Source organism: Mobula birostris, chromosome 21 (assembly GCF_030028105.1).
Source record: "Mobula birostris isolate sMobBir1 chromosome 21, sMobBir1.hap1, whole genome shotgun sequence".
Lineage (NCBI taxonomy): Eukaryota > Metazoa > Chordata > Chondrichthyes > Myliobatiformes > Myliobatidae > Mobula > Mobula birostris.
This window is the reverse complement of record NC_092390.1, coordinates 54,874,994-54,902,778: the sequence shown is the minus strand read 5'-3', so window position 1 is coordinate 54,902,778 and position 27,785 is coordinate 54,874,994. Positions and strand designations below refer to the sequence as shown.

Here is a 27,785-nt window from a genome sequence, read left to right as displayed (position 1 = left end):
GAAGCGTTCAGGGGCATTATGATCACCGAGTAACCCTACTTCTACATGTAAATTACTAGTGATTAAAACTTAGCTAAATCAGCTAATTATATACCTTGGCTACAAAGGTCAATCAGGGACTAGGTATTTGCAGCAAATTCTTCAGAACTTTTCTATATACAAGGCATAGCTCCAGAATGTGATTGTGTTATTTTCTACTTGTCTGGTGATTGCAGCTGCACCAATTCTGATGTAACGTAGTGTTACTCAGCATCATGTAAGCAAAATAGCCAGCTTGAGTAGAACTCCAAATATTTGCTACACTAAATGTTCACACTTAGTATTGCACTCAGTGACTGTACACCATCTGTGTAAAGTACTATATAGTTGCCTATCTATGCAACATCTACACCATGATCTCCAGCTTCAACAAGAATGAAGGCGCCATGTACATGGGACCACCACTGATAGGCATCCATAGAGTTGCACATCATCCGAATTTAAATTACATCACTGTTACTTTATCATCGCTGGATTTAAAGTCTGGAGATCTACAGTACTGTGCACAAGTCTTAGGCACTTGTATGTCGCTAGGGTGTCTAAGACCAGTGGTCCCCAACCACTGGGCCGCAAAGCATGTGCTACTAGGCAGTGAGGAAACAATATGAGTCAGCTGCACCTTTCCTCATTCCCTGTCACGCACTGTTGAACTTGAACATAGGGTTGCCAACTGTCCTGTATACTGGGCTAAACTGGTTTGTCCCATATGGGACCGCCCTTGTCCTGTATTTCCCCCGCTAAGGTAGAGAGTTCCTATGAAACCTTTTGTGCCGAAATGACGTAAAGTGAAGAAGCAATTACCATTAATTTATATGGGAAGAATTTTTGAGCATTCCCAGACCCAAAAAATAACCTACCAAATAACACTAACATATAGTAAAAGCAGGAACGATATGATAGATACACAGCCTATATAAAGTAGAAATAATGTATGTACAGTGTAGTCGGGAAAATTAAGCCAAGACCGATTTGTGGGAAAAAAAACGGCATGTACGCGTACGCGCACATCACGCATGCACACACAGGTGCTCGCACAAGGCTTCATGGTCATGGTAGTCTTTCTCGGGGACAGGTGTCCTGTATTTGACTGCTACTTTTGTCCCTTATTTGGGAGTGAGAAAGTTTACAACCCTAACTGTAAAAGACATGTTGAGGTGAGTTTAACTCTACTTGAACCCCCCACCCCACCTGTCGGCCGGACCACAAGAATATCTTCAATATTAAACCAGTCCGCAGTGCAAAAAAGGTTGGGGTCCCCTGTCTAAGACTATTGCTTGATACTGTGATAATTTTATGTATTGCACTGTACTGCTGCTGCTGCAAAAAAAAAATCATGACATGTGAGTGAAAACCAGATTCTAATATGGGTCTCTATTGTGGATTGAGAGTGGGAAGGGGGTAGGGAGAGGGGAATCATGATTGGACAAAAGGGAAGGGAGACGTAGGGAGTGGGAAGCACCAGAGAGACATTCTGTAATGATCAATAAACCAATTGATCGGAATCAACTGACCTTGCCTGGTGTCTCTGGCCTGGGTGTGTCTACACCTGCACCACCCCTCCTCTGCCACCTGTCCCACACCCCAGCCGTGGTACTCCACCCTCGCTATTCCCTACATCCTCTACTACCAGATTAACAAACTCACTCTCTGCTCCAGAAAATGGTTCATCACTACCTTTACAAGGCCAATTAATGTGACAAGGAACATGCACAAGATAAGATCAATTGTCTTTTCAAAACTGCTCCACTATTCAGTGTGATTATGCCTGATCTGATCTTAATCTCAGTTTCACCTTCTCTCTGTTACCCATAAGTGTTGATAATACATCTTGGCTTGATGTTTATTCAAACAAGAGAAAATTTGCAGATACTGGAAATCCAAGCAATACAAATAAAATGCTGGATGCTGCCTGGCCTGCTGAGTTCTTCCAGCATTTTGTGTGTGTTTATGCAGTGATTTAGCTTCTATGTCTCTTTCATTTAGAGAATTCTAAAGATTCATGACTTCTGAGGGAAGAAATTCCTCAAATGGATAATGTATAATTTTGAAATGTAGTCTCTAGTTCTAGATTCCCCAACAATGGGAAAACTATCCAGTCAAGTCCCTTTGACATCTTTTGTTTCAAATAGGGTAGATGCTGGTATTCCTAGCAATAGCCCTGTGAACATCAACCAGGAGTTACATTTAAGTGATAATACTAAATTGATAACTTGTTTTGAAGCTGTAAAGTTTTTAAAAAAGAAATAAAAGGGTAGACTATTTTCCAAATGGAGGGAAAATTCAAAAATATGAGGTGCAAAGGGACTTGGGGGTCCTTGTGCAAGATTAGCTAAAGATTAAGTTGCAGGTTGAGTCAGTAGTGAAGAAGGTAAACGTGATGTTAGCATTCCTTTCAAAAGTACTAGAATATAAAAGCAAGGATGTATTTTTGAAGCTTTATAAAGCATAGGTGGGGCCTCACTTGGAGTATTGGGTCAGTTTTGGGCCCCTTATCTTTGAAAGGATTTGCTGACATTGGAAAGGGTTCAAAGGAGGTTCACATGAGGATCTGGTCTTATAAGGACCATTTGATGGCCCTGGGCCTGTACTCACTGGTATTCAGATTAAAAATGGGGGTGGGGGGCAGAGGAGGGTAATCTCATTGAAACCTATTGAATGTTGAAGGACTTCGATAGAGTGGATGTAGAGAGGATATTTCCCATGGTGGAGGAGTCTATGACCAGAAGGTACAGCCTCAGAATAGAGGAATGTCCATTTAGAATAAAGATGAAGAGGAATTTCTGTAGCCAGAGAGTGGTGATTCTGTGGAATTCAATGCCACAGGTGCCTGTGGAGACCAAGTTATTGGGTATATTTAAGGCAGAAGTTGATGAATTCTTGAATACTGAGGCCATGAAAGGATACAGGGAGAAGGCAGGAGACTGGCTGAGGGGGAAACTGGATCAGCTGTGATGAAATGTTGGAGCAGACTCGATGGGCCAAATGGCCTAATTCTGCTTCTGTGTCTTACAGCCTTATGGTCTTACATTGTGTTACTGTTTCCTGTTTTAAAGTTGAATTGCTGCAATTTTCTGTGAAGATTTTATTTAACTTTCTAGCTTTAAGTAGTTAACTGCATTGTCTTCTTCCAGGGGTTGGCAAGGACTAATTGCCCATGGCTGTCATTCATTGATTTTGATCATTGATCCGAACACTTCGCAGACCATTCAGGTTCTGGAACAGCATAGAGCAAATGTTGTGAAGGTAAACCTAATTTGTCACTTCTGTAGCACAAATAATATTGCCCAATTTATGATCTCCTGTCATTAAGTAAGCCTATGGTTGTTTCTATATATTTATTTGTTTATTGAGATGCAGCACAGAATAGGCCTTTTGGTCCTTTGAGCTGTGCCGCCTATTTTAATACTCCCCTAATCATGGGACAATTTACAATGATCAATTAACCTACCTACTGGTATGTCTTTGGACCTTTGGAGGAAACCAGAGCACCCAGAGGAAACCCACGCAGTCAGAGGGAGAACGTACAAACTCCTTACAGGCAGCAGTGGGAATTGAACCTGGGTCACTGGCACAGTGAAGCATTGTGCTAACCAATACGCTACCGGCTGCCCTTTTTTTCACCTCATTACCACTTTCTTCCAGTAATCCCGTGTTCTTTAATTCTTTTATGAACTAAAACTCAATCTGTCTCTTTCTTGAGTATACTTAGAGATTGAGCCTCTACAGTTACTTGATTTCCAAAGATTCCCCACTTTCAGGGAAGCTGGCTCCTGATTTTGAGTTTGTGACCCCAGGTTGTATACACGTCAGCCGGAGAAAACATCAAATTTGCACCTCTGCCATCAAACCCCCTATGAATATCATCCTAACATCAACAGAATTGCCTCTTCTTCTCTTTCACAGATAAAACATGATCAATTAGCAAGGGTAATAGCTAAATTGAAATATTTCATTCCATTTATTAAGTGTATTGATGATACTTGAGAGATACTTCAGCAACAAACTGCTGGCTTTGCTCAGATTAATCCTGCAAATTGAAAATAACACACATGTAATTTCTTTATCAGGGAAGGCTTCAGTTTAAAATTAAAGTACACTTCTTTAACTATAGCTAATGTTTCCACTTAGCTCTTGAGAAATATGTAAGAAACCATTCAGTTCTTCTAGTTAAAAACTGGTTAAAATTGAAATTCATTTATGGTTTAATGAAGCTAGGTATGTCTAACCTAAGTAATACAGGTTGAAAACCCTTTGTCCAAAATTCCAGAATCTGAAAACCTCCGAAATAATGAATTTTTTTGAGCATTGGCGTGATGACACAAATGGAAAATCCCACAAGGCGCTGGGAAGGTTCCCAGTTGTTGCACAAGTCTCTGCACACCACCGACGTCTCTGAGAAGTGACCACACACGTAATGAAAAATAGAAAAGCACTGTATAAAGTGAAAAACGAAGATCTTGATTGTGTATTGAAAGAGTGGATTCATCAGCATCGGAATGAAAATATACCACTTAATGGTGTGCTGATCATGAAACAAGCAAAGTTCTATCACGACAAATGGAAAGTTGAAGATAATTGTATCATGCATACAATTATTAAAAATATTATATAAAACTACATCCTTCCATCGTAGTTGCTGTAGAACAGGCAGCTGTTTGAAATCGATGACAGATATGAAACCAATCGCAGTGCTGGAACCCCGTAATAGATGCAGACGGGGTCAGTCATTCAGCTCTGAGAGTCAGTGGAGGACTCAGCTCCATCATGTCAGGCTGTGCTCTGTTTCTGTGAGCTTCACGCCAGCTGTACATGTAATTTGAATGGATTTTGTGTTTGGACTTGGGTTTCATCCCCAAGGTATGTCATTATATAGATGCAAATATTCAAAAAGCCAAAATCCAAAATACTTCCAGCCCCAGGCATTTTGGATAAGGGATGCTCAGTCTGTAGTTGATTTTGGAGAAGTGTTTTGCCTCATAATGGATAGAAAGCTCAGAGCATTTATTGCTTGGAGAAAAGTAGCAAACGTAATAATTAGGTAGCTGACCACAAAGCAATGCTTTGAACCAGGATAAAAGGAATAGCTGTTCTGAGTGGCAGAAAGAGGAATACTATAAGGATTGGTGGTGGGATCATTGTTTGGAAGTATTTTATTTCAAAAATTGGAATCAAAACATTATTTCTAAATTTATGGACAAGGCCAAGTTGTCAGTGATGAAGAAGACTACAGCAAAATGCAAGAAGATATTAATAAATCTGCAGAAAGTACATTTTATTGGCAAAGGAATTTAAGCAAACATCAATTTAGGTGGTAAACACGAGGAATTCTGTAGATGCTGGAAATTCAAACAAAACACATCAAAGTTGCTGGTGAACGCAGCAGGCCAGGCAGCATCTCTAGGAAGAGGTACAGTCGACGTTTCAGGCCGAGATCCTTCGAAGGATCTCGGCCCGAAACGTCGATTGTACCTCTTCCTAGAGATGCTGCCTGGCCTGCTGTGTTCACCAGCAAACTTTGATGTGTGTTGCATCAATTTAGGTGGTGCATTTTGGAACACAATAGCTCTGTCGTGTTTATACAGTAGCTCAGTGTTACTTGAAAAACAATTAATTGTTATGAGGAAGCAAAGAACAAAGTAATTTATTTACTAATACTACTTACTTACTGCACTTTACGCTGCTGGTGTTTAGTTCAGCAATGAAGGTACTACACCTCTGTCCTTGGTAACTCAGATGTAGATAGATTGTTCATTGCTGTTACCTTAACTATCTTGTTTTACTAGTCAGGGTTGTTAACCCTGAACTGAACTCTCAAACCTGGAGAATCAGGGGACCACTCTTAGTCTGTCCTCTGCTTTTTGATCCATTTGACATGGGCGACTCTATCAGGAGCCAAAGCATAAAGCCCTGACTCCAGCCAACATAGCTCTCTGGGTCATTGAGGCATGCAAGCCTGCAAACCATGAAAAGGTTGTTACGACACACACCCATCTGCGCCAGCTTCTGAGGTTTAGACACTCCAACTCCCTGGAGTATGGACAGCTGGCATGGCCTCTTTAAAGATTCAGGACAATCCCATAATTTGGCAATCATGTTTTGGGTTGTGCATTTAAGGAGCACCTGAATTGAAGTTCAGTGCTCAGTTGTAAGCCTATTCATGATTTTGTCTAGTATTTCTTTTGTGCTCAGAATCTCGATCCAGTTTGATACCCTGTGTCGATCCTAGCCTCGGATACTCCTGCGTTTGAGTCCAAACCATCCTTGTCAAGGACTGTTGTCAAGATACGATTAAGCCAATATGGACTCAGTGGGGTATTGGATCCTTTTGTCAGCTGTGGCCAGACACAGCAAGAAAATTTCAAGGCACGGTGCAAGTGGGACCACATCATGAGGTCAAAAAGGGCTAGCCTGAGCCCAGACTGCGTGCATCGTTATTCCACTCCCCAACCTCGGACCATGACCAGCCTGTCGCCTGCTCAAGATCCAGATGAACCCACGCAGGTCGGTTGCACTGGACTCTCCACCGATAAGAGGTCCCGGCGCTGGATTCAAGGTTGCTGCTTTTACTGCAGGGAAGCAGGTCACCTGCGGGCCAAATGTCCAAAGTTGCAGTCACCTGGGAAACTGCGAAGGCTGTCTAGCATCAGGAGGACTGTGACGGTAGCAGCTACTACGCCCAACCCCACGGATTCTGGTTTCATGCTGAAGACGGAGTTTATCTGGGCTAATAACCTGAGGCAAGTGAAAGCTTTTCTGGATTCAGGGGCAGTGGGTAATTTTCTGTATATGGGAGAGCCGCCCATCAGTTTGACATATCTCTGGGAGAGTTGAGTCAGTCCTTGTCCTCAGCTGTCTTGGACGGCCTCCCGCCAGGTTCCGGGCAGATTCAGCAACAGATTGGTGTTGCAGATGAGGATAGGGGATCATGTGGAAGACATAAGTTTCTACATTATTGATTCTCCATTCATACCCTTGATCCTCTGGTACCCTTGGCTATCTCAGCATAACCCATCCCTGGACTGGATGGAGGAGAGAATCATTGCTCGGTCCAGCGATTGTTAGAGGATTTCTTTTCGACTTGGTGTTCCGATCTATAGACTCCCCTGAGACCAGCAGCCAATGAAGGGGCGGGCTTCTGCTCAGGGTAACCTGCAGCCTTCAGGAAACCCAGTCCTACCTTCAAGGGAAAACAAGCCAGCTACAGCAAAAGGCCTGTGCAAGTCCAGCCAGGGGTGCGCTGGAATGAGATTTCTAGTTCAGGAGCAAACCAAGAAGGTGCCCAAGTGGTGTGGAACTCTAGCAGCTAAACCAAGGGGCTCCATTTGCCAGGTCCCGTCTAAGGGGAAGGATCTAAGATGGAGATTGTTGGAATCTAGTTCCAGGAGCACAAGGACTATTTGTTGCATCTCACTACCATTGTCTGAGGAGACGAACAATGATTTGGACTGTGATTTGGCTTCTGTTTTCACTAAAGACTCTTGTGGATCTATGGGAGAGACTCTGGTGTCTGCCAAAGCACCCCCGCTACCGATAGAGTCTCAGATGTCATCATTAGAGGAACGTTCAGGGCCTATGGAAAAGCGTATGGAAATGTGCAACATCCAAGCCAGTAGAAATCCCTTCTAATTACAAGGATTTGAAAGGGGTCTTCAGTAAGGGAAAGGCCTCAAGTCTTCCACCACACTGATCCTACGACTGTGCGATAGATCTACTGCAAAGTACGTGTCCTCCGCGGGGTCAATTATGCGCGCTCTCAGGCCTGGAGAAAAGTGCTGTGAAGGAGTATATTAAGGAGGCTCTTGCCCTGGGATTCATTTGGGCCTCCACCTCTCCAGCCGGTGTTGGCTTCTTCTTCGTACAGAAGAAGGAAAGGAGTCTACAGCCTTGCATTGTTTATAGAGGACTGAATTGCGTAACAGTCAAGAATTGTTACCCTCTTCTACTCATGAATGCTGCGTTTGAGATTCTCCAAGGGGCAAGGGTATTCTGGAAGATAGACTTGTGAAGGGCATACAACCTGGTTCGCATAAAGGACGGTGACGAGTAGAAGACAGCTTTCAACACACTGACAGGGCACTGTGAGTACCTGGTGATGCCCTTTGGCCTTGTGAATGTACCAGCAATTTTTCCAGGCCTTTATAAGTGATGTGCTCCAGGATGCTTTCCATAACTATGCCTCCATCTACTTGGATGAGATCCTAATTTTCTCAAAGTTCAGGGAGGAGCACTTCACTCACGTCGGAGATACCCAGAAGATATCTTGATTGTAGACTTTAAGCCAAGCTGAAGAAGTCTGACTTTCATGTAACCACTATCTCTTTTTTGGTCTTCATCATCTCTAATGGCAACCTCATGATGGACCCAGGCAGGTGTAGATTGGCCACCACTATCCAGTGTGAAGTGAGTCCAGTGATTCCTGGGATTTGCCAACTTTTATCAAAAGTTTGTCAGGAACTTCAACTCCGTGATGACTCCAATGAAGGCACTAACCAAGAGATCCGCGGGTCACTTTTTTGTTTGGACTACCAAGGCAAAGGCTGCTTTCACAGAGCTCAAACAGCGGTTCATAACAGCTTCCATTTTGGTCACACCCCCACCTGGATCTTCTCTTCATCATGGAAGTGGATGCCTCGGATGTCAGAGTGGGTGTAGCGATGTCTCAGCAGATACCCCTGGACAATAAACTGCATCCGTTAGCATACTTTTCCAGGCAACTATCCCTGGCAGAGGTGAGTTACGGCATTGGAAATAGAGAGCTGCTTGCGGTCAAGTTAGCACTGGGAGCAATGGCATCACTGGCTTGAGTGGGCCAAGAACACTTTTATCGTATGGATGGATCACAAGAACCTGGCTTATACTGAGGAGGCCAAGAGACTGAATTCCAGGCAGGCTAGGTGGTCCCTTCTCTTTAACTGTTTTAATTTCATCCTGACCTATTGATTGGGATCTAAGAACCAGAAGCCAGATGCCTTGTCCCTTCAGTTCAATGAACCCAAACAAGAAAAGCAGCCTCCCGCCATTTTTGCCCTAAGCCAAGGTGATAGCGTCAATTCATTGGGGGAGCGACGTGCTTTATCTGCAACATGTGACATGGATAAGATGCTGGTTATGCAGAATATTTGTTCTCATTACACCAAGTGAAGAAAGCAAAGTGTGAAAAATGTAATGGGACTGCAAATGTGAAAACAAATGGTTCTGGAAATATTCAGCAGGTCAGGGAGTAGCTATGGAAAGTAAATGGATTTAACATTCTAGGTGTAAAACTGAAAAAGCAACTTCAGTCTTAACTCTAATGAACCCTTTCTTAATTAACATGAAGGGTTTTTGATATGAAATGTTATCTCTTGTCTCTCATTCCATAGATACCATGTGACCTGCTGAGTTTTTCAAGCATTTCCTGTTTAAACTGCATTTGCAGTTTATTTTAATTTTCGTAACTAGAGTCGTTGATTGAGATTTACAATTTGATGGATTCCTCCTATTAGCCTCTCCCATTTCTATAATCAATCCAACAATCTGTACCCTCTGAGTGTGGTTCATGAACTGACAGTTTTGTTATTTGCATATTTTTTTCCACTGCAATTTAAAATCTTACAGGGTAGGGCGTTTCTTTAAATGCTCGGTAGGATTTCATCAGGTATTTTGTGTGTTAAAGGTTCAAAGCATACGGCTTTACTTTTTCCTTTTGTAAGATATGGGGTTATGCACTTTGAACCATTGCATCACTTGCCTAACTTGTAACTTGGAAGATACGAACATAGACCGGTACTGCACAGAAACAGGCCCTTCTACCCACAATGTTGTGTTGAACCAATTAAATTAGCAATCAAATGGCCAACGAATAATCCACTTTTAATTTGGAAGTAGTATTTTTTTTGTTTTTTTTTACTACTTGTGAGAACAGTGAGCTTTTTGTCTCCAACTCAAAGTCACCTTTTACGAGGGAGCATAAAACATTACTGTTAGTCATACTTTATTGATCCCGGGGGAAATTGGTTTTTGTTACAGTTGCACCATAAATAATTAAATAGTAATAAAATCTTAAATAGTTAAATAGTAATATGTAAATTATGCCAGGAAATAAGTCCAGGACCAGCCTATTGGCTCAGGGTGTCTGACTTACTCTTGCTTAAGAATAACTTTGAATAATGTTCTACAAAAGTTGCTCACTTAAGTTTAATTTAATTCTTGTAGGTACCATGCCCGTTATTTCAAGAGTTTTGTAAGCTTTGTTGGAAGATGCAACTGATCTCCGTCAGCACAGGTGCACCACAAGGTTGTGTGCTTAGTCCCCTGCTCTACTAACTTTACGCTTATGACCCTGTGGCTCCAATGCTATATTCAAGTTTGCTGATGACACCACTGTCATAGGCCAAATCAGAAGTGGTGATGTATCAGATTATAGGAGGGATATTGAAAATCTGGCTGAGTTATGCCATAACAGCAACCTCTTACTCAATGTCAGCCAGACCAAGGAGCTGATTGTTAACTTCAGGATGACATAACCAGAGGTCCATGAGCCAGTCCTCATTGGAGGATCAGAGATGGAGAAAATCAGCAACTTTAAATTCCTCGGTGTTATCATTTTGGAGCACCTGTCCTGTGCCCAGCCCATAAATGCAATTGCTAAGAAAGTACAGCAGTGCATCTACTTTCTTAGAAGTTTGTGAAGATTCGGCATGTCATCTAAAACCTTGACAAGTTTCTATAGATGCGAGGTGGATAATATATTGACTGGCTGCATCACAGCCTGGTATGGAAACACCAATGCCTTTGAACAGAAAATCCCACAAAAAGTAGCGGATTTGGCCCAGTACATCATGTGTAAAACCCTCCCAGCCATTGAGCACATCTACATGAAACACTGTCGTAAAAACGCTGCATCCACCATCAAAGATCCTCACCAGGCCATGCTTTTTCTGCGATCATCAGGTAGAGGGTACAGGTACCTCAGGACTCACACTACCAGGTTCAAGAACAGTTACTAGCCCTCAACCATCAGGCTCTTTAACAAAAGGGGATGGCTACACTCATTTTAGGACTCTATTGTTATTTCAAGCTCATTATTTATTGCTATTTGTTTATATCTGTATTTGCACAGATTGTTTACAATTTATAGTTACTGTTCTTATAGATTGCCAAGTATGCCTGCAGAAAAAGTATCTCTGAGTTGTATGTGGTGACATGTATGTACTCTGATAATAAATTTTACTTTGAACTTTGAACTTCTTGCTGCTGCTATCAGGAAGGTGGTACAGTGGCCTCAGGAACCAGGTTCAGGAACAGTTATTACCCCTCAACCATCAGGCTCTTGTACCAAAGGGATAACTTCACTCAATTTCACTTGCCCCATCATTGAAATGTTCCCACAACCAATGGACTCACTTTCAAAGACTTGTCCTCTCATGTTATTGATATTTATTCCTTTTTTTTCATTTTGTATTTATGCAATTTGTGGTCTTTTACACTCTGAATGGCCTAGTTGGACAGTCTTTCATTGCTTCTGTTATGGTTTTATTCTATTATGGATTTATTGAGTATGCCCATAAGAAAATGAACCTTAGTGTTGCATATGGTAAGATATGTGTACTTTGATAATAAATTTACTCTGACTTTGTAATTAGTCCTTGATGACATGTATTAAACCATACCCAAGGAATCCTCCCCAGGCTTTTCATAGCCTGGATTTGTATGGCATACTGTTACTAAGGTTTGAAAATCTTACATAAGTGCAAGTACTGTGAATGCTTCCTGAATGGAACTATATTGTATATCGGAAGTGCTTTTTTTGTGGTGATATTTTCACTAACTGATTTAAATAGACAATACTTGTATGGTATATATTGTTTTAATTTCCTGCCTTGGTTACTTAGTTTGGGAATGATTGATAGCTGAGAAGTTGAGATTGAATTCTGCTAAATATCCAAAACATCATAAATCACTTCAAATGCATAACTTCAAAGACCAGGATGCCTCATCACCCAGGTCATACCTTGTTCTCTTTGCTATCATCAGGAAGGAGGTACAGAAACCAGAAGGCACACGCTCAATGATTCAAGAACAGCTTCTTCCCCTCTGCCGTCAGATTTCTGAATGGACATTGAACCCTTGATCACTATCTCACTTTTTTTATTTCTGTTTTTTTGCACTAATTTAATTTAACTATTTAATATATATATTTACTGTAATTCATGTTTTCTATTATTATGTATTGAATTATATTGCTGCTGTGAAGACAACAAATTTCACGACAAATGCCCGTGATATTAAATCTGATTCTGATTAGGTTTTTTGTTTCATCTAGTTTCAACATCTTCTTTAATTTTCACAGGTAAAATGGGCTAGAGAAAATTATCACCATAATATTGGCTCTCCCTATTCTCTGCGCTTGGCATCTGCAGATACCGCAGGAAAGATTATTGTTTGGGATGTAGCTACAGGAGCAGCTCGATGCGAGATTCAGGAATACACCAAACCCATTCAAGGTAACGATTAAGTATTGACACACAACGCTGTGGCACATCTGGGATATTTTACGATTTGGCAGCACTCTCACTAAAGTCTTGAGTTTTACAGTTTTAAGTTCCACTCCAAATGACTGAACACAGAAATCTAAGTAAGCTCTTCTCCACTGAGGGAGCTGCTAACTTGAGAATATGATGCATAAGTGAAGTTTTGCTGCCCTGTTAAATGGGTGAGTGACACTATTACAAAAATATCGGGAGAGTCCTGTCCAACATTTGTTGCTTCATCAGTGTCACTATATTTAATTAACTGGCCGTGGCTATTTGTGGAAGCATTGTCTGTCATGAAGGATTAGACAATTTTACCCTTTACAGTTCTGCTAGAAAGTTTGTGAAGCCTTCAGAATTTTCTCTATTTCCGTCTAATTATGACCTAAACTGTGATCAGTTCTTCAAATAAGTCCTAAAACTAGATAAAGAGAACCCAATTAAAGAAATAACACAAAAAATTATGGTACTTTTTCATTTATTTATTGAGAAAAGTGATCCAATATTACATGTATCTGTTGGAAAAGGCATGTGAACCATACTTTCAGTAACTGGTGTGACCCACTTGTGCAGCAATAACTTCAACCAAACCTTTTCAGTAACTGTTGATCAGTCCTGCACATTGGCTTGGAGGAATTTTAGACTATTTCTCCATACAAAACTGTTTCAGTTCGTCAATATTTCTGGGGTGCCTTGCATGAACAGTCCCTTACGGATCATGCCACAGCATCTCAATTGGTTTAGGATCTAGACTGTGACTTGGCCATTTGAAAACCTGAATTTTCTTCTTTTAAAACTATTCTGTTGCTGATTTACTCTTGTGTTTCGGATCATTGTCTTGTTGCATCATCTAACTTCTATTAAACTTCGGGTGATGGACCGTTACCCTGACATTCTCCTGTAAAATGTCTTGATGCAATTTTGAATTCATAGTTCTCTCAGTGATTATGAGCTGTCCAGGCCCTGAGGCAGCAAAGCAGCCCCAAACTATGATGCTCCTTCCACAATGCTTCACAGTTGGGATGAGGTTTTAGTGTTGGTATGCAGTGCCCTTTTCCTTCCAAACATAGCGATGTGCATTTCTGCCAAGAAGTTCAACTTTTTGTCTCATCTGTTCACAGAACGTTGTCCCAGAAACATTGTGGAACATCCAGGTGGTCTTTGCAAACTTGAGACATGCAGCAATGTTTTTTTTTTGGAGAGCAGTGATTTCCTCCACGGTGACCTTCCATGAACACCACTCTTATTCAGTGCTTTTCTTATAGTGGACACATGAACAGAGACTTTAGCAAGTTCTAGAGATTTCTGCAGGCCTTTTGCTGTTATCCTTGGGTTCTTTTTCACCTCCTTCAGCATTGCATGTTGTGTTCTTGGTGTGATCTTTGCAGGATGCCTACTCTTAGGGAGAGTAGCAACAGTACGGAGATTCCTCCATTTGTAGACAATTTCACTTACTGTGGACTGATGAACACTCAGGGCTTTAGAAATGCTTTTGTAGCCTTTTCCAGCTTCACGCATCTCTGCAATTCTTCTAAGGTCCTCTGAACGTTTTCATTGAGGCTTGGTGCATATAAACAGATCTTTCTTGAGAAGCGCAGGCTCTTGTCAGTAACCTAACTTTGTGTGTCCTTTTTAAAGGGAAGGCACCTCTACAACCCACATCTCCAATGTCAGCTCATTGATTGGAACACCTGACTCCAAATAACTTTTGTAGAAGGCCTTACCCCAGAGGTTCACATAGTTTTTTGAACCCAAACTGTGATTGTCTAAATGGTATACTCATTAATTAATGACAAGAAGAAGTACAATTATTTGTGTGTTATTAGTTTAGGCAGATTGTGACTATTTTTGTGACTTAGATGAAGATCAGACCATATTTTATGAGTAATTAATGCAGAAAACCAGGTAATTGCAAGGAGTTCACAAACTTTTTTGCAACTGTATTTAGGTGATAGATGTACAAGGATGTCCAGGTCCTTCTGAGCTGCAACATCTTTCAGTGGTCCACCAGTTTGAAAAAAATATTGCTTTATCTTTCCATTTTGATCTACTGAAGTTGGATGACCTTCTATTTTTTCCACGTTATATTCCATCCACTGTGAACTCATCTATTGACTTCCATCTGTCTATAACCCCATGAACTCTCTTGCATACTCCTCACAGCTTACTCTGTCAACTGGTTTTGTATTATCTATGTTATTAATCACTTTCTTTATTTGTGTATAAAGTTTTCTTTTATTATTGCATAATGATCATTGCAAACACCTGTCATTTATTGACTTGTTTTACCTATGCTGGTTGGCTCTATTCAAACTGATTCTATATGTTTTTTTCTATTCTGAGCTCCTTCCTGTTTGCTGACAGTTTCCCATTCTTACAAACCATCTGGCCATTTTCATCTAAGAATACTCCTGGACTGTTTAGTTCCTTGCCATAGTTACTTTGCACCCTTGACTGTGAAATGGTGTCTATATTGTGGCTATTTATTTCTGCATGCCCTATTGATTCATCTACCCTGTAACCCATTTGGCTGGTGGGGTGGAGATACATCTCTACCACAGGAGGTGTAAGGCACTCATTCCTTCCGCGAGCCTGCAGTTCACCCTCGGGCAAGGTGTAGCTCCCCGCGCCCCCCCCCAGAATCAGGGTCATATGAAGCCATGGGAGTAGGTTGTGGATGGTTGTATGAACAGCTGATGCATATTACAATTCCTGGTTATGCGACCACTGATGGCAGGAACACAATCTCTGGAGAGTCTCGATAATGACTGTGGTCATTTGTCTTGTAAAGACACTGCCCAGAAGAAGGCAATGGCAAACCACTTCCGTAGAAAAACTTGTCAAAGGCAGTCATGGTCATTGAGACCATGATCACCCACAACATACAACACGGTACATAATGATGATGATAGCCCTGTAGCAACAGTAATTAGAGAGCTGTAATGTGTTTTGGCAGTAACATGCAAAGCACTGAAGGAACTTGGATCAGGGTACATCTATGGAAGGAGATGAATGTTTTGGGTCAAGACTTTCCATCGGGACTGGAAAAAGAAGAGAGAGAGTATCAAAAGGTGTGTGGGGGAGGAAGGGGTGGAGCAAGACCTGGCAAAAGATAGATGGATCCAGGTAAGGAGGGATCATAGGCAAATGAGGGGGGTGGGTGAGAGTGGTAATGATGTCCGAAGTTGAGAAATGATAGGTGGAAGTGACAAAGGGTTGAAGATAATGGAATTTCAAAGGAGAGGATGGTGGAGCATGGATTAAAGCTGGGGTTCGCAACCTTTTTTATGCCATGGACCAATACCAGTAAGCAAGGGGTCTGTGGGCCAGGTTGGGAACCCTTGGGTAAAAAAGGGGGTGGTGGGAAGAGCAGATGGAGTGGGTCATGAGGAGGTTAACAGATGGGGGGGCAGTTGGATCAGGAGTATAGAGAAAAGAAAAATAGGGCAGAAGAGATAGAGGGTAAAAGGTTACTGACGTTTGGGAATTTGATCTTCATGTCACTGGAGACTGCCCAAGTAGAATATGAGGTGCTGCTCCTCTAATTTGAGTTTAGCTTCAACCTGGCAATGAAGGGGGCTGCGGACAAACGTGTTGTGGGAATGGGAAATTGAATTAAAATGGCTGACCACTGGGAAATCCCAGCTGGCTTGGTGTATGGAGTGCCGGCGCTTGACAAGGCAATCCCCTGGTATATACCTGGTCTCCCCAAAGACAGCACCGGATGCAATAAATAACACTGTGGGATTCACCTGTAACAAAATCGCCTCACCTGGACGAGATATTTAGCACCTTGATGGCGATGAGAGTGGTGGTGTAGTGGCAGGTGTGACAGGACAAATGGGGTTGAGAGGGAAATGCATCGGCCATAATGAAAAGGCAGAGCAGACTCGACAGGTTGAATGGCCTAATTCTGCTCCTATGTCTTATGGTCTGAGGGTGTGCCCTTTATAGGGTTTTAAATGTGTGTGGTCTCTCTGGCAATCAGTTATTTTAAACTTTTTAAATGTTTTAAGTCTGAGGTGTCCAATACAGCAGTGTATTACTAAAATCTGTCCTTGTTACTGGCAGAATAATGACAACTATTTTATTCTTTCACAAACAAGAGAAAATCTGCAGATGCTGGAAATCCGCACGACACACACAAAATGCTGGAGGAACTCAGCAGGCCGGACAGCATCTAGGAAAAGATTACAGTCGATGTTTTGGGCTGTGGCCTTGTACTCTTTTCATAGATGCTGCCTGGAAAACTGCTGAGTTCCTTCAACATCTTGTGTGTGTTATTTTATTCTTTATTATTTTTGTAACTTCTGTACAAATTCAGTTCTGAACAATGTTGGTATTGTTGTATTTCTTCAACAGGCAGATTGTTTCTAATTTTTAATTTCCAAATAATAACTGGTAATTTTCTAACAGAATGTTCTGCTAATATTTTCTGTAATGGTGTTGAAAAAGAGAATTTGCATTTTGGCCTGTGAGCTCATGTTTGTGTTGTGTATTGGTTTACAAACAAATATTTAAACCAAATCACCTTTTAAAATAACTAAACATTTTATGTATGTACATTTTAAATTACTTCCTTAGAAAATCATTTGGATGACTAGAGTACTCATTTCAAACTATTAGAAATGGTAATAAAAATCTGTGATAACTAAACTATTAGCAGGATGGTTGAACCTGCTCAGGTAATCACCTACTTTGTTTAATCATTGTCAGCCAAGGGGAGTGAAACACACACAAGATACTGGAGGAATGCAGCAGATCAGGCAGCGTCCATGGAAATTAATAAACAGTTGAAGTTTTGAGTGGAAACCCTTCTTCAGGACTGAGAAGGAAGGGAAAAGATGCCAGAATGAAATGGTGGGGGGAGGGGAAGGAGGCTAGCTAGAAGGTGATAGGTAAAGCCAGATGGGTTGTAAAGATAAGGGGCTAGAGAAAAAAGAATCTGATAGAAGAGAAAAGTGAACCATAGGAGAAGGGGAAGGAGGAGGGGACCTAGGGGGAGGTGATGGATGGATGAGAAGAGGTAAGAGGTCAGAATGGGGAATAGAAGAAAAGGGGGAGTTTTTTTTCACCAGAAGGAAATGTCATCAGGTTGGAGACTACCCAGATGGAATATCAGGTGTTGCTCCTCCATCCTGAGGGTGGCCTCATCGTGGCACAAGAGGAGGCCATGGACCGACATGCCGGAATGGGAATTAAAATGTTTGGCTACCGAGAAGTTCCAACTAATGTGGAGTTGAACTAAACCTGAATGGTTGCGTGGAAGGTCGAAGAATTTTGCAGCCTTGGATCTGAGATGTTTATACATTACTGTAAAGCTTAAAATTTCTGTTCTTAATCTAGAGAAACATTGTTTCTGACTGTTTGCACTTTCCTATTTTATTAATAGACATGGAATGGCTGCAGAATCAGGATGCCTCTCGGGACCTGCTGTTAGCAGTTCATCCACCAAACTACATAGTTCTTTGGAATGCAGACACCGGTACAAAATTATGGAAGAAAAGTTATGCAGAAAACATACTCTCCTTTTCCTTTGATCCCTTTGAGATATCTAATCTAGCACGTAAGTTGATTTAATTTAATCCTTAATGGTATCTGTGCAACAAGCACAGCTCATTTGGCAAGGCAAAATTAAAACTTAGCATGAAGTTAGAACAGGTTAACCTGCATTACTGGTTGCAATGATTTCAGTGAAGCAGCTGTCATTCCTTGTTATCTGCTGTAATCTAGGCATTGACAGTAACTAAGATCTGGAGAATTACATTTTAAACTCTGGATGATTACAGAGGGAATCTCTTTCCAGGGAACCCTAAGGATGGTGGGTTTGCTCTTCTCCTTTGAACTGATTTCCATGGTTTTTCTTCGTTTCATGGCTGTCTGGAGAAGGAGAATCTCAGAATTGTATGCTGCACACATACTTTGATAATAAATGAACCTTTGAACTTTGTGAACCTTTAAAGAATTACGCTGCAAATTTGTTTTACCATAAATCTTGAATGTATTTTTAATACTGTTTCCAAGATATACTCCAGATTTTGAACAATCAAGATGTTTAGAGTATTGACTTACTGACGTTCTTTTGAAAACTTTGTCTTGGGGCCAACAGTGATGGGAAAACCTATGAATTGCTTATATAGAATATAAACACCAAATCTGTTCACAACAAAAGGTCCAACTTTTTGCAGAAGGCTCTAATGCTCATTATGCTAGTGTGAGTGTTATCATTTTCTTTTGCATTTGCATATTCAAGTTATTGAGCAGAGTACTAATGTTAGCAAGGTGGGGGGATGAGGTAGGAGATGCGTTGTTACCCAGAGCCCCTCTTTCCCTGTTAGGAATGAAGATGACAGGAGCAAACATTTTTAAGAGTTTGGGTCTCAACACCCCCTCAATTTCTCTGGATCACAACTACATGCCATTAAGTTCCCAATTCCCGAATAGACCCCTGCCAGCATTCTCTCTATAACATTCTCTCATGGCTACTGTCCTTCCTGTGACCAATCCTAGAGTGTCTTGTGATGTTACAATTAGGGACAATTGTTGAACGGTGCGAGCTTCAGAATTTGAAAGTTAATAAGTACTGAATATCTTTGGATCTCAGACTGAACTTAATCAGAAAACTGTTTATTTTGTGCTTCCTTGGTTGACGTTTAATAATTTATACGTGGATGAAGAGAAAGTTTTATAAATCTGCATTAGGAACTTTCATTCAATAATTTACATGGATTTTGGTCATTAGTTTCTGGTTCAGAACTAATTAAAGCACATAGATCGTTTCAAAACCAATCCTATATGTTAAGAAAATGAGGGTGTTCCCAGAATATGGAAAGGGTTAAACCCTGGTAGTAGAGCTTTACACTCTTGAATAAATATATGCATATGCAGTATTATCTTGACAAAGATCAATTACTGGCATTCATGTTCAATCTTTAGCTAGTTTTCACAGTGCAGTTGGCAGTTTACATCGTTTGAAGCAGTAGCCTTAAAACCAGTTTGAGGAACCATAAAGGAGCCAAAGAGGTAATTTCTGTATTTTATAGGCAACTAAATAAAAAGTATAGAAATCAAACTATTAAACTAATTTGCTAAGAGGTGCAAGCACTGTAGTGTAGAGAAAGCGCAATATTCCACAGTGATAGAGTGAAGGGCAGAGGGGAACATCACAAATTATGTTCTGAAGAGGTTTTTGGCTTTATGTTGATTACAAAAAGAAAGAAAGCAATGGTGAGTCTTGTTCTGAGGAGTATGGAGGAGAATGTCACAGTGGGGGCATTGGGAATAGTATCAGAAAGTTTGGTCACAGGGAAGGGTTAGAAAATAGTAACTGGCAGTGAGGTAATTGAAGTAAAGAAATGAAGGAAAGCCAGCACTTGTTTGTCAACGGAATTTGTTGTAACTAGATTGTTTTTGCTGCACTTACAGGATGGCTGAGGGCAATGTAGTTTATTATATAATGAGAAGAAACCCAGCAACCAACTCTGTACAGCACTGAGCCATAAACAGAATGACATAAATAAACAGGAGAGAGTTTAATAGAATACAGTATGTCCGGATGTCCCGAGGTGATGTAAAGGGACGGTGCATGATGTTGTTGTCACATCAGATCAGCCTATTAGGCAACACCCCTATAGGATGAACTTGGAGAAGGACAAGCTAGTGGAGAAAGAAATTGAACACATGCTAGCCACAGGTATTATTAGGCCATCCAAATCGGAATGGGCTTCTCCCTGTGTGGTTGTTCCGAAACCTGATGGGAGCATACGATTCTGTACAGATTACAGAAAGGTGAACGCCATCACAAAAACTGATGCTTACCCCATCCCAAGGGTAGACAATTGCATCGATAAAGTGGGGAGAGCTAAGTACATCACAAAGATGGATTTGCTAAAAGGGTACTAGTGTGTTCCCTTAGCCAACCGGGCTAGAGAAATCTCAGCATTTGTCATTCCATCTGGGTTATACGAGTATAATGGTTTACCTTTTGGCTTGAAGAACACCCCAGGGACCTTCCAAAGGATGATTAATTCAGTGATAAAAGGGTTAAAGAACGCAGAAGCATATATTGACGATTTAGTGGTCTGGAGTGACACGTGGGAGGAGCACATTGTGGCAGTAGAGGAACTGTTTAAACGGCTGTCTGAAGCCAACCTGACAGTGAACCTCGCGAAAAGATGAGTTTGGCCACGCTAAGGTCACATATCTGGGGTATGTGGTAGGACAGAGGCAGCTGGCACCGATGCAGGCTATCTCTGAAGTTCCCATCCCGACGGACAAGAGGGCCCTAAGAAGGTTCTTGGGGATGGTGAGGTACTATCGGAAGCTTTGCAAAAACTTTGCGGATATTACCCTCCCTCTTACTAAGCTCTTGCCGAAGAATGAGAAGTTTGTGTGGAACGACCTTTGTCAACAAGCCTTTGAGAGTCTAAAGGCGATTCTGTGTCACCACCCTGTATTGAATGCACCTGACTTTTCAAAACCCTTCTCCCTAGCAACAGATGCTAGCAATGAAGCGGCAGGGGTGGTGCTGTTGCAGACAGACAAGGAGGAGTTTGAACACCTGGTGGCTTATTTTTCTAAGAAGTTTAATGTCCATCAGAGAAATTATTCCACTCTGGAGAAGGAATTACTGGCAATCATTCTGGCATTACAACATTTTGAGGTTTATATTTGTCCGGCACGGAAACCACTGATAGTTTACACTGATCACAATCCATTAGTGTTTTTGGCCACAATGAAGGATAAAAACAAACGCTTGTTAAGTTGGAGCCCGGAATTACAGGAATCTGATATTAAGATAAAACATATAAAAGGAACTGACAATGTGATTGCTGATTGTCCAGGTGTTAAAACTTAAAGTTCTCTGTATTAGCCGAATTGCTGATGACTACCTGTATATTAGCGTGTATCTTATAATGTGCATTCATGCCCATAATTTTTACCCTGGTAAAAATCCTTGTAAGGGTTGGGGTATCATGTGTGACGCCAAGCAGAGCTGCAGGACCGATGATGCTAATGAGAGAGATAATGGAAGACAATGGAGAAACATTCAAAATGCTAATAAGAGAGAAGAGAGAGATTAACGAGAAAGAAACACAATTGCTATGTTGGCGTCTGCGACAGGCCGTTTGCTTTGAACCTGAACTGTTTGAAGTTTGATGGACAGGTGATACCCCAGCAGGGGGATAAAAATAGCAGGTTTGCTAAGGCACGGGACACACACGCCTCGAGACCCTGGAAAGAGCAGTGTGCCCCACAAGGTGGTGGGAGTTTGGAGGACCGATTCGTGGGAATCGGTCAGAGGCTCACAGAGTGTAAAGGTACGATCAGTAGGAACCTGGTGTGTGTCTGCCCTTGCCTGGGTGCTGGGTTCACCACGGAAGAATAATCGCATCCGGAACAGAGGGGTCACAGTCGGTGACCACAGCTGGATCAGAAGGCATCGAAAAGGTTTGCCTGAAACCATCCATATCTCTATCTCTCTCTCTCTCTCTCTCTCTCTCTCTCTCTCTCTCTCTCTCTCTCTCTCTCTCTTTCTCTCTCCCTCTCCCCCTCTCTCCCCCCCCTTCCTCTTCCTCTCTTCCTCTCCCTCCCCTCCACCCCAACGGTACAACAACAGCGATTACTTCAAACTGCATTAGACTGAACTGAACTCTGCTTCACTTAAGATTGATCATTTTACCCCTAGACTGCAATAGAGCTTGGTTGATTCCTATTACCCTATTTCTCTGTATATGTGTGTATTATCATTGCTAACCTGTTACATTTATATCCTTGCGATTAGTGTACTGTATTACTTATAGTTTCTAGTAATCACAGACTCCAACACATGTTCCATTTCTGCTGGTTTGGCAACCCAGTTACAGGGTACGTAACAAAATATAAAACAGAAAATAATTGATTGCTTAATTAGTCACCTCCTTTAATGTAACACACCAAATCATCACTGGCACAGTCAATTGTTTTTAGAAGTTACAAAATTAGTTAAATGGAGATCACTATGTGCAGTCAAGTTGTTTCAATTGATTGTAATAAAAATACACCTGTATCTGGAAGGTCCAACTGCTGGTGAGTCAGTATCCTGGCAAAAACTACACCACGAAGACAAAAGAATGCTTGAAGTAACTCCGCAAAAAGGTTATTGAAAAGCACAAGTCAGGAGATGGATACAAGAAAATTTCCAAGTCACTGAATATCCCTTAGAGTACAGTTAAGTCAATTATCAGGAAACAGAAAGAATATGGCACAACTGTAAATCTGCCTAGAGCAGCCATCCTCAAGAACTGTGACCATGCAAGGAGGGGACTAGTGAGGGAGGCCACCCAGAGACCTATGACAACTCTGGAGGAGTTACAAGCTTCAGTGGCTGAGATGAGAGAGACTATTTCCCAGATGCTTCACCAGTCACAGCTTTCTAGGAGAATGGCAAAGAGAAAGCCACTGTTGAAAAGAATTCACATGAAATCTCAGCTTGTGTTTGCTGGAAGGCATGTGGGAGACTCTGACGTCAACTGGAAGAAGATTCTACTGTATGGTCTGATCAAACCAAAACTGAGTTTTTTGGCCATCAGACTAAGCACTGTTTGGCATAAGCCAAACATCACACATCATCAAAAACACACCATCCCTACCATGAAGCATGGTGGCGCTGTATCATGTTGTGGGGATGCTTCACTGTATCAGGCCCTGGAAGGCTTGTGAAGGTAAAGGGTAAAATGAATGCAGCAAAATACAGGGAAATCCTGGATGAAAAGCTGATGCAGTCTGCAAGGGAACTGCAACTTGGGAGAAGATTTGTTTTCCAGCAAGGTGATGACCCCAAGCTTAAAAACAGCAAAGTTAATGTCCTGGAGTGGCCAAGTCAAAGTCTAGACCTCAATCCAATTGAAAATTTGAGGCTGGACTTGAAAAGGGCTGTTCACTCATGATCCCCATGCAATCTTACAGAGCTTGAGCAGTATTTTTAAAGAAGAATGGGGAAAAATTGCAGTGTCCAGATGTGCAAAACTGATAGAGACCTATCCACACAGACTAAAGCTGTAGTTGCAGCCAAAGGTGCATCTACTAAATACTGACTTGAAGGAGGGTGAATACTTAATGCAATCAATTATTTTGTGTTTGATATTTGTAATAATTCAGATCACTTTGTAGAGAACTGTTTTCACTTTGACACCAAAGAGTCTTTTTCTATTGATCAGTGTCAAAAAAGCCAAATTATATCCACTGTAATTCAATGTTGTAAATCAATAAAACATGTAAACTTCCAAGGTACTGTATATAGCTAAAGTGCCTAAGACATTTTCAAAGTACTATATTTGTCAATGTGAAGTGGAGAACAAGTTTATAAATCTGGCAGGAAGAAGAATGTTGGGAACGGCAAGAGTGGGGAGCTGCGGGAGGGGTGTGAGGCAGGTGGCAGAGAAGGAGTGCTGGGGCGGGGGGAGGTGCAGGTGCAGAGACACCAGGCAAGCAAGGTCTTTTGATACCAAACAATTGCTTATTGATCACTACAGGTTCTCTCTTTGGTGCTTCCTGCTCCCTCCCCTCTCCCTTCCCCTTTTCCCAGCCATGATTCCCCTCTCCCTGCCCCCTTCCCACTCTCAGTCCACAATAGAGACTCATATCTGAATCAGGTTTGTTATCACTCACATGTATCATGAGATTTGTTTTTTACAGCAGTACAGTACGATGCATAAAATGACCACAGTACTGTGCAGAAGTCTGAGGCGCCCTAGCTGTATATATGTGCCTAAGACTTGTGCACAGTTCTGTAGATCTCCAGAATTTTGGGGATTATTTGATTATGAAGCATGTTAGTTGATTTGGAGAAGAATGAGAAGGAAAAAAGTGAAAGCAGCATTGATAGAATGTTAACTAACTGATAGAAAGCAGACAGCTACAACAAATGGCTCTTCCTCTGAGGAAGACATTGGCTAACATCCTTGTGGTTCAGGCTAGGACCTTTGCTTGTGGGATATACTGTACATTAACAACTTGGTCTTTAAAGGTGCAGGGCATAATTTAATTTTTTAAATGAAATAAAACTTGAAAATGTAGTACTAGACATTAAGAAAAATAGTAATAGACTTCAGGTTGTCAGGCTGTTGGAATAGCTGAACACGTGGCTTACGAAATCCAAAGCAGAAAGGTGTGAAGAGGCACATTTTGATAGGAATAACGAATTGAGGTGGTGCAAAAATGGAAAGACCTGGGACTGTTTGCAATGTTTGTACACGAGAGATAGTCAAACAAAGCAGTTATTAGAAAATGGAGGACCCAGGACAATAGAGTGGAATAAAAATACTGTAAGTTGTGATAATCCTGTTTAAAATAGTTCTGTCTGTGAGTTGTGCTACATTTTGGAAAGGCCATTAAGACTTTAACTAGAACACATTAATTAGGTTGATTTCTGGAATGAGAGATTACAATTACAGGAATTGATCATTTCTGCCTCCATAACTTTGTTTTTCTCTGCATTTACGGTACATTTATTTTTGAACAATTACATTGAATCATTATGTACAATGCAGTGAATTCATGTCAGTTCTTCATAATAAATTCAATCATCATCTCTGCTCTTTTTGCCAATTACCTTATATTTTTCATATTTTTCAATTCTCATATTTTGACCATTAGGTTGTTGGAAATAATTTTATCTTACTATTAACTCTTCATGATTTTGCTACTGTATTATTTTCCAGTTCTTAAAAATAAATTTGGGAGTTGATGTGGTCATTTTTCTTTTGCCGATCTCTTAGCAGGTTGCTTGCCATTATTTTAGTAAAACATCTTGGGTTCACGGGAGAAAGTAATTGTAAAGTAACAGTAAAATATTGTAAAATGTCCAACAATAATCTGCCAGCATTGATAGATTCCAGTTGCCCTGATACAGTTTCTCCATGACCGCATCGTCCTGGTGAAACCTTTCACCATGCGTGTTACTGACAGCGCCAAGATTTGCAGGGAAGAAGTCTAAATGGGAGTGCAGAAAATGAATCCTTAGTGACATGTTGCACTTCATGGTGTGGTATGCTTTGACTGTTTTTTGTCATAAAAAGCTTTCCAGTTTTTTAAAAGCAGGTGTATATTTTCCATTGTTTCCTATTTCAGTACTGACCAGTGAGGGTATAGTGTTTATCTCGGACTTTTCACCATCCAAACCTCCCAGCAGCTCAGGCAAAAAGGTTTATATATCAAGTCCTCATTCAAGTCCTGCCCATACAAAACCAGCAGCTACTGGCGCCAAGAAAGCTTTAAACAGAGTGAAAATCCTCATCACTAACGAGAAACCAAAGTAAGTTGAGTTTTAAGGTAAAAATTTTACATTTTGTAAGCTCTGTTTTCATTTGCTCTTTTGAAGTAGTATTTCTTTACTAAAAGTTTCCTACTTGAATAACAAGCATTACCGACATCTTATTTGCCTGTTGTATTACAATTAGTAACACTAGACTGCAAATTTTTTCGGAAGTGTTGCTTCCTCAGAAATTTATTTTTGTTTACATAGATCGCTTGAATCTGAATGCAAGTATAATTTCAGATTACTTGTATCATGTAGGAATTTGGAGAAACAATAAATGAACTTTTATTGAATGTAATATGTTTAATTGCCTAGCGGTGCTGATGCTTTGCAAGAGTTCAACTAATGTAAAAATGTTTTGTTGATGATTTTTATTTGTCTCAGGCTTCTTGCTTAAGTGTCCAACAGTAATCAGCCAACATTGCTGTATTCCAGTTGCCCTAATACTCTTTATCCATGACTGCAATGTCCTGGTGAAACCTTTCAACATGCTCATCACTGACAGCACCAAGATTGGCAGGGACGAAGTCTAAAGGGGAATGCAAAAAGTTCTATTCAAAAGGTTCAAAGGAACATCTAAACAAGCCTGATGCATTTTGGAAACAAGTCCTGTGGACTGATGAAGTTCAAATAGAACATTTTGGCTGCAATGAGCAGAGGTATGTTTGGAGAAAAAAGGGTGCAGAATTTCATGAAAAGAACCCACCTCCAACCGTTAAGCACTGGGTGGATCGATCATGCTTTGGGTTTGTGTTGCAGCCAGTGGCACGGGGAACATTTACTGGTAGAGGGAAGAATGAATTAAATTAAATACCAGCAAATTCTTGAAGCAAACATCACAGCGTCTGTAAAAAAACCAAAGATGAAAAGAGAATGGCTTCTACAACAGGATAATGAACCAAAACACACCTCAAAATCCACAAATGGACTACCTCAAGAGGTGTATGCTGAAGGTTTTGCCATGGCCCTCACGGTCCCCTGACCTGATCATCATCGAGAATCTGTGGATAGAATTCAAAAGAGCAGTGCATGTAAGACCCAAGAATCTCGCAGAACTAGAAGCCTTTTGCAAGGAAGAATGGACGAAAATCCCCCAAACAAGAATTGCCAGACTCTTAGCTGGGTACAGAAAGTGTTTACCATCTGTGGTACTTGCCAAAGGGGGTGTTACTAAGTACTGACCATGCAGGGTGCCTAAACTTTTGCCTCGGGCCCTTTTCCTTTTTTGTTATTTTGAAACTGTAAAAGATGGAAATAAAAAAGTTTTCTTGCTTAAAATATTAAAGAAATGTGTCATCTTTAACTTTATGTCTTTTGGAAATCAGTTCAGCTTTTACTCACTTAGCTATGCACTTAGTAACAGGAATTTTGACCGGGGTGCTCAAACTTTTGCATGCCACTGTATAAGAAATGCATAGCTGTTTTTCATGGATGACCATGCTGCTTAGCTTGCCAATTAATATGGGTCCTAAGCAGCTGGAAAAAAACATATTTTGTAATGGCCTGTTGCTCTACTGAGCACTTAAAAGTTCATCTTAACCAGCAAGCAATCTGCTCACAGGTCAGGCAGCATCTGTGGAAGCAAAGGAATTATTAATGTTTGCAGTTGAAACCCTACATCAGGACAGGGTTTCCACAGAAGCTGCTTGTCCCATTGAATTCTTCTAGCACAGGGGTTCCCAATCTGGGGTCCTCAAACCCCTTGCTTAATGGTATTGGTCCATAGCATAAAAAAGGTTGGGAACCCCTGCTCTATCAGGTTGTTTGTTACTCCTGGTTTGATTGTCTACAGTCCCCTGTGTCTCCTGTGAACACGGCGCAGCACATCACACAAACCAATCTTCCGTCCTCGGACTCACTTTACACCGCACGCTGTCGGAGCAGTGCTGCCAGGGTAATCAAGGGCACGATCCATCCAGCCAACACACTTTTTGTCC

At 41.1% G+C, this 27,785-nt stretch overlaps 1 protein-coding gene across 2 annotated transcripts in view; it reads left to right on the top strand.

The window, feature by feature from the left end:
- wdr11 (WD repeat domain 11) overlaps positions 1-27,785 on the top strand; it is a 146,814-nt gene that overhangs the window by 24,738 nt on the left and 94,291 nt on the right. For both annotated transcript variants that reach the window (XR_011882731.1, XM_072239518.1), the window contains exons 2-5: positions 3,171-3,282; positions 12,371-12,524; positions 17,944-18,117; positions 25,662-25,845. Coding sequence is in view for 1 of the 2 variants with exons in the window: in XM_072239518.1 (XP_072095619.1) it covers positions 3,171-3,282; positions 12,371-12,524; positions 17,944-18,117; positions 25,662-25,845 (624 nt within the window). In the remaining variant the exon portion in view is untranslated. The remainder of the gene's footprint in view (positions 1-3,170; positions 3,283-12,370; positions 12,525-17,943; positions 18,118-25,661; positions 25,846-27,785) is intronic.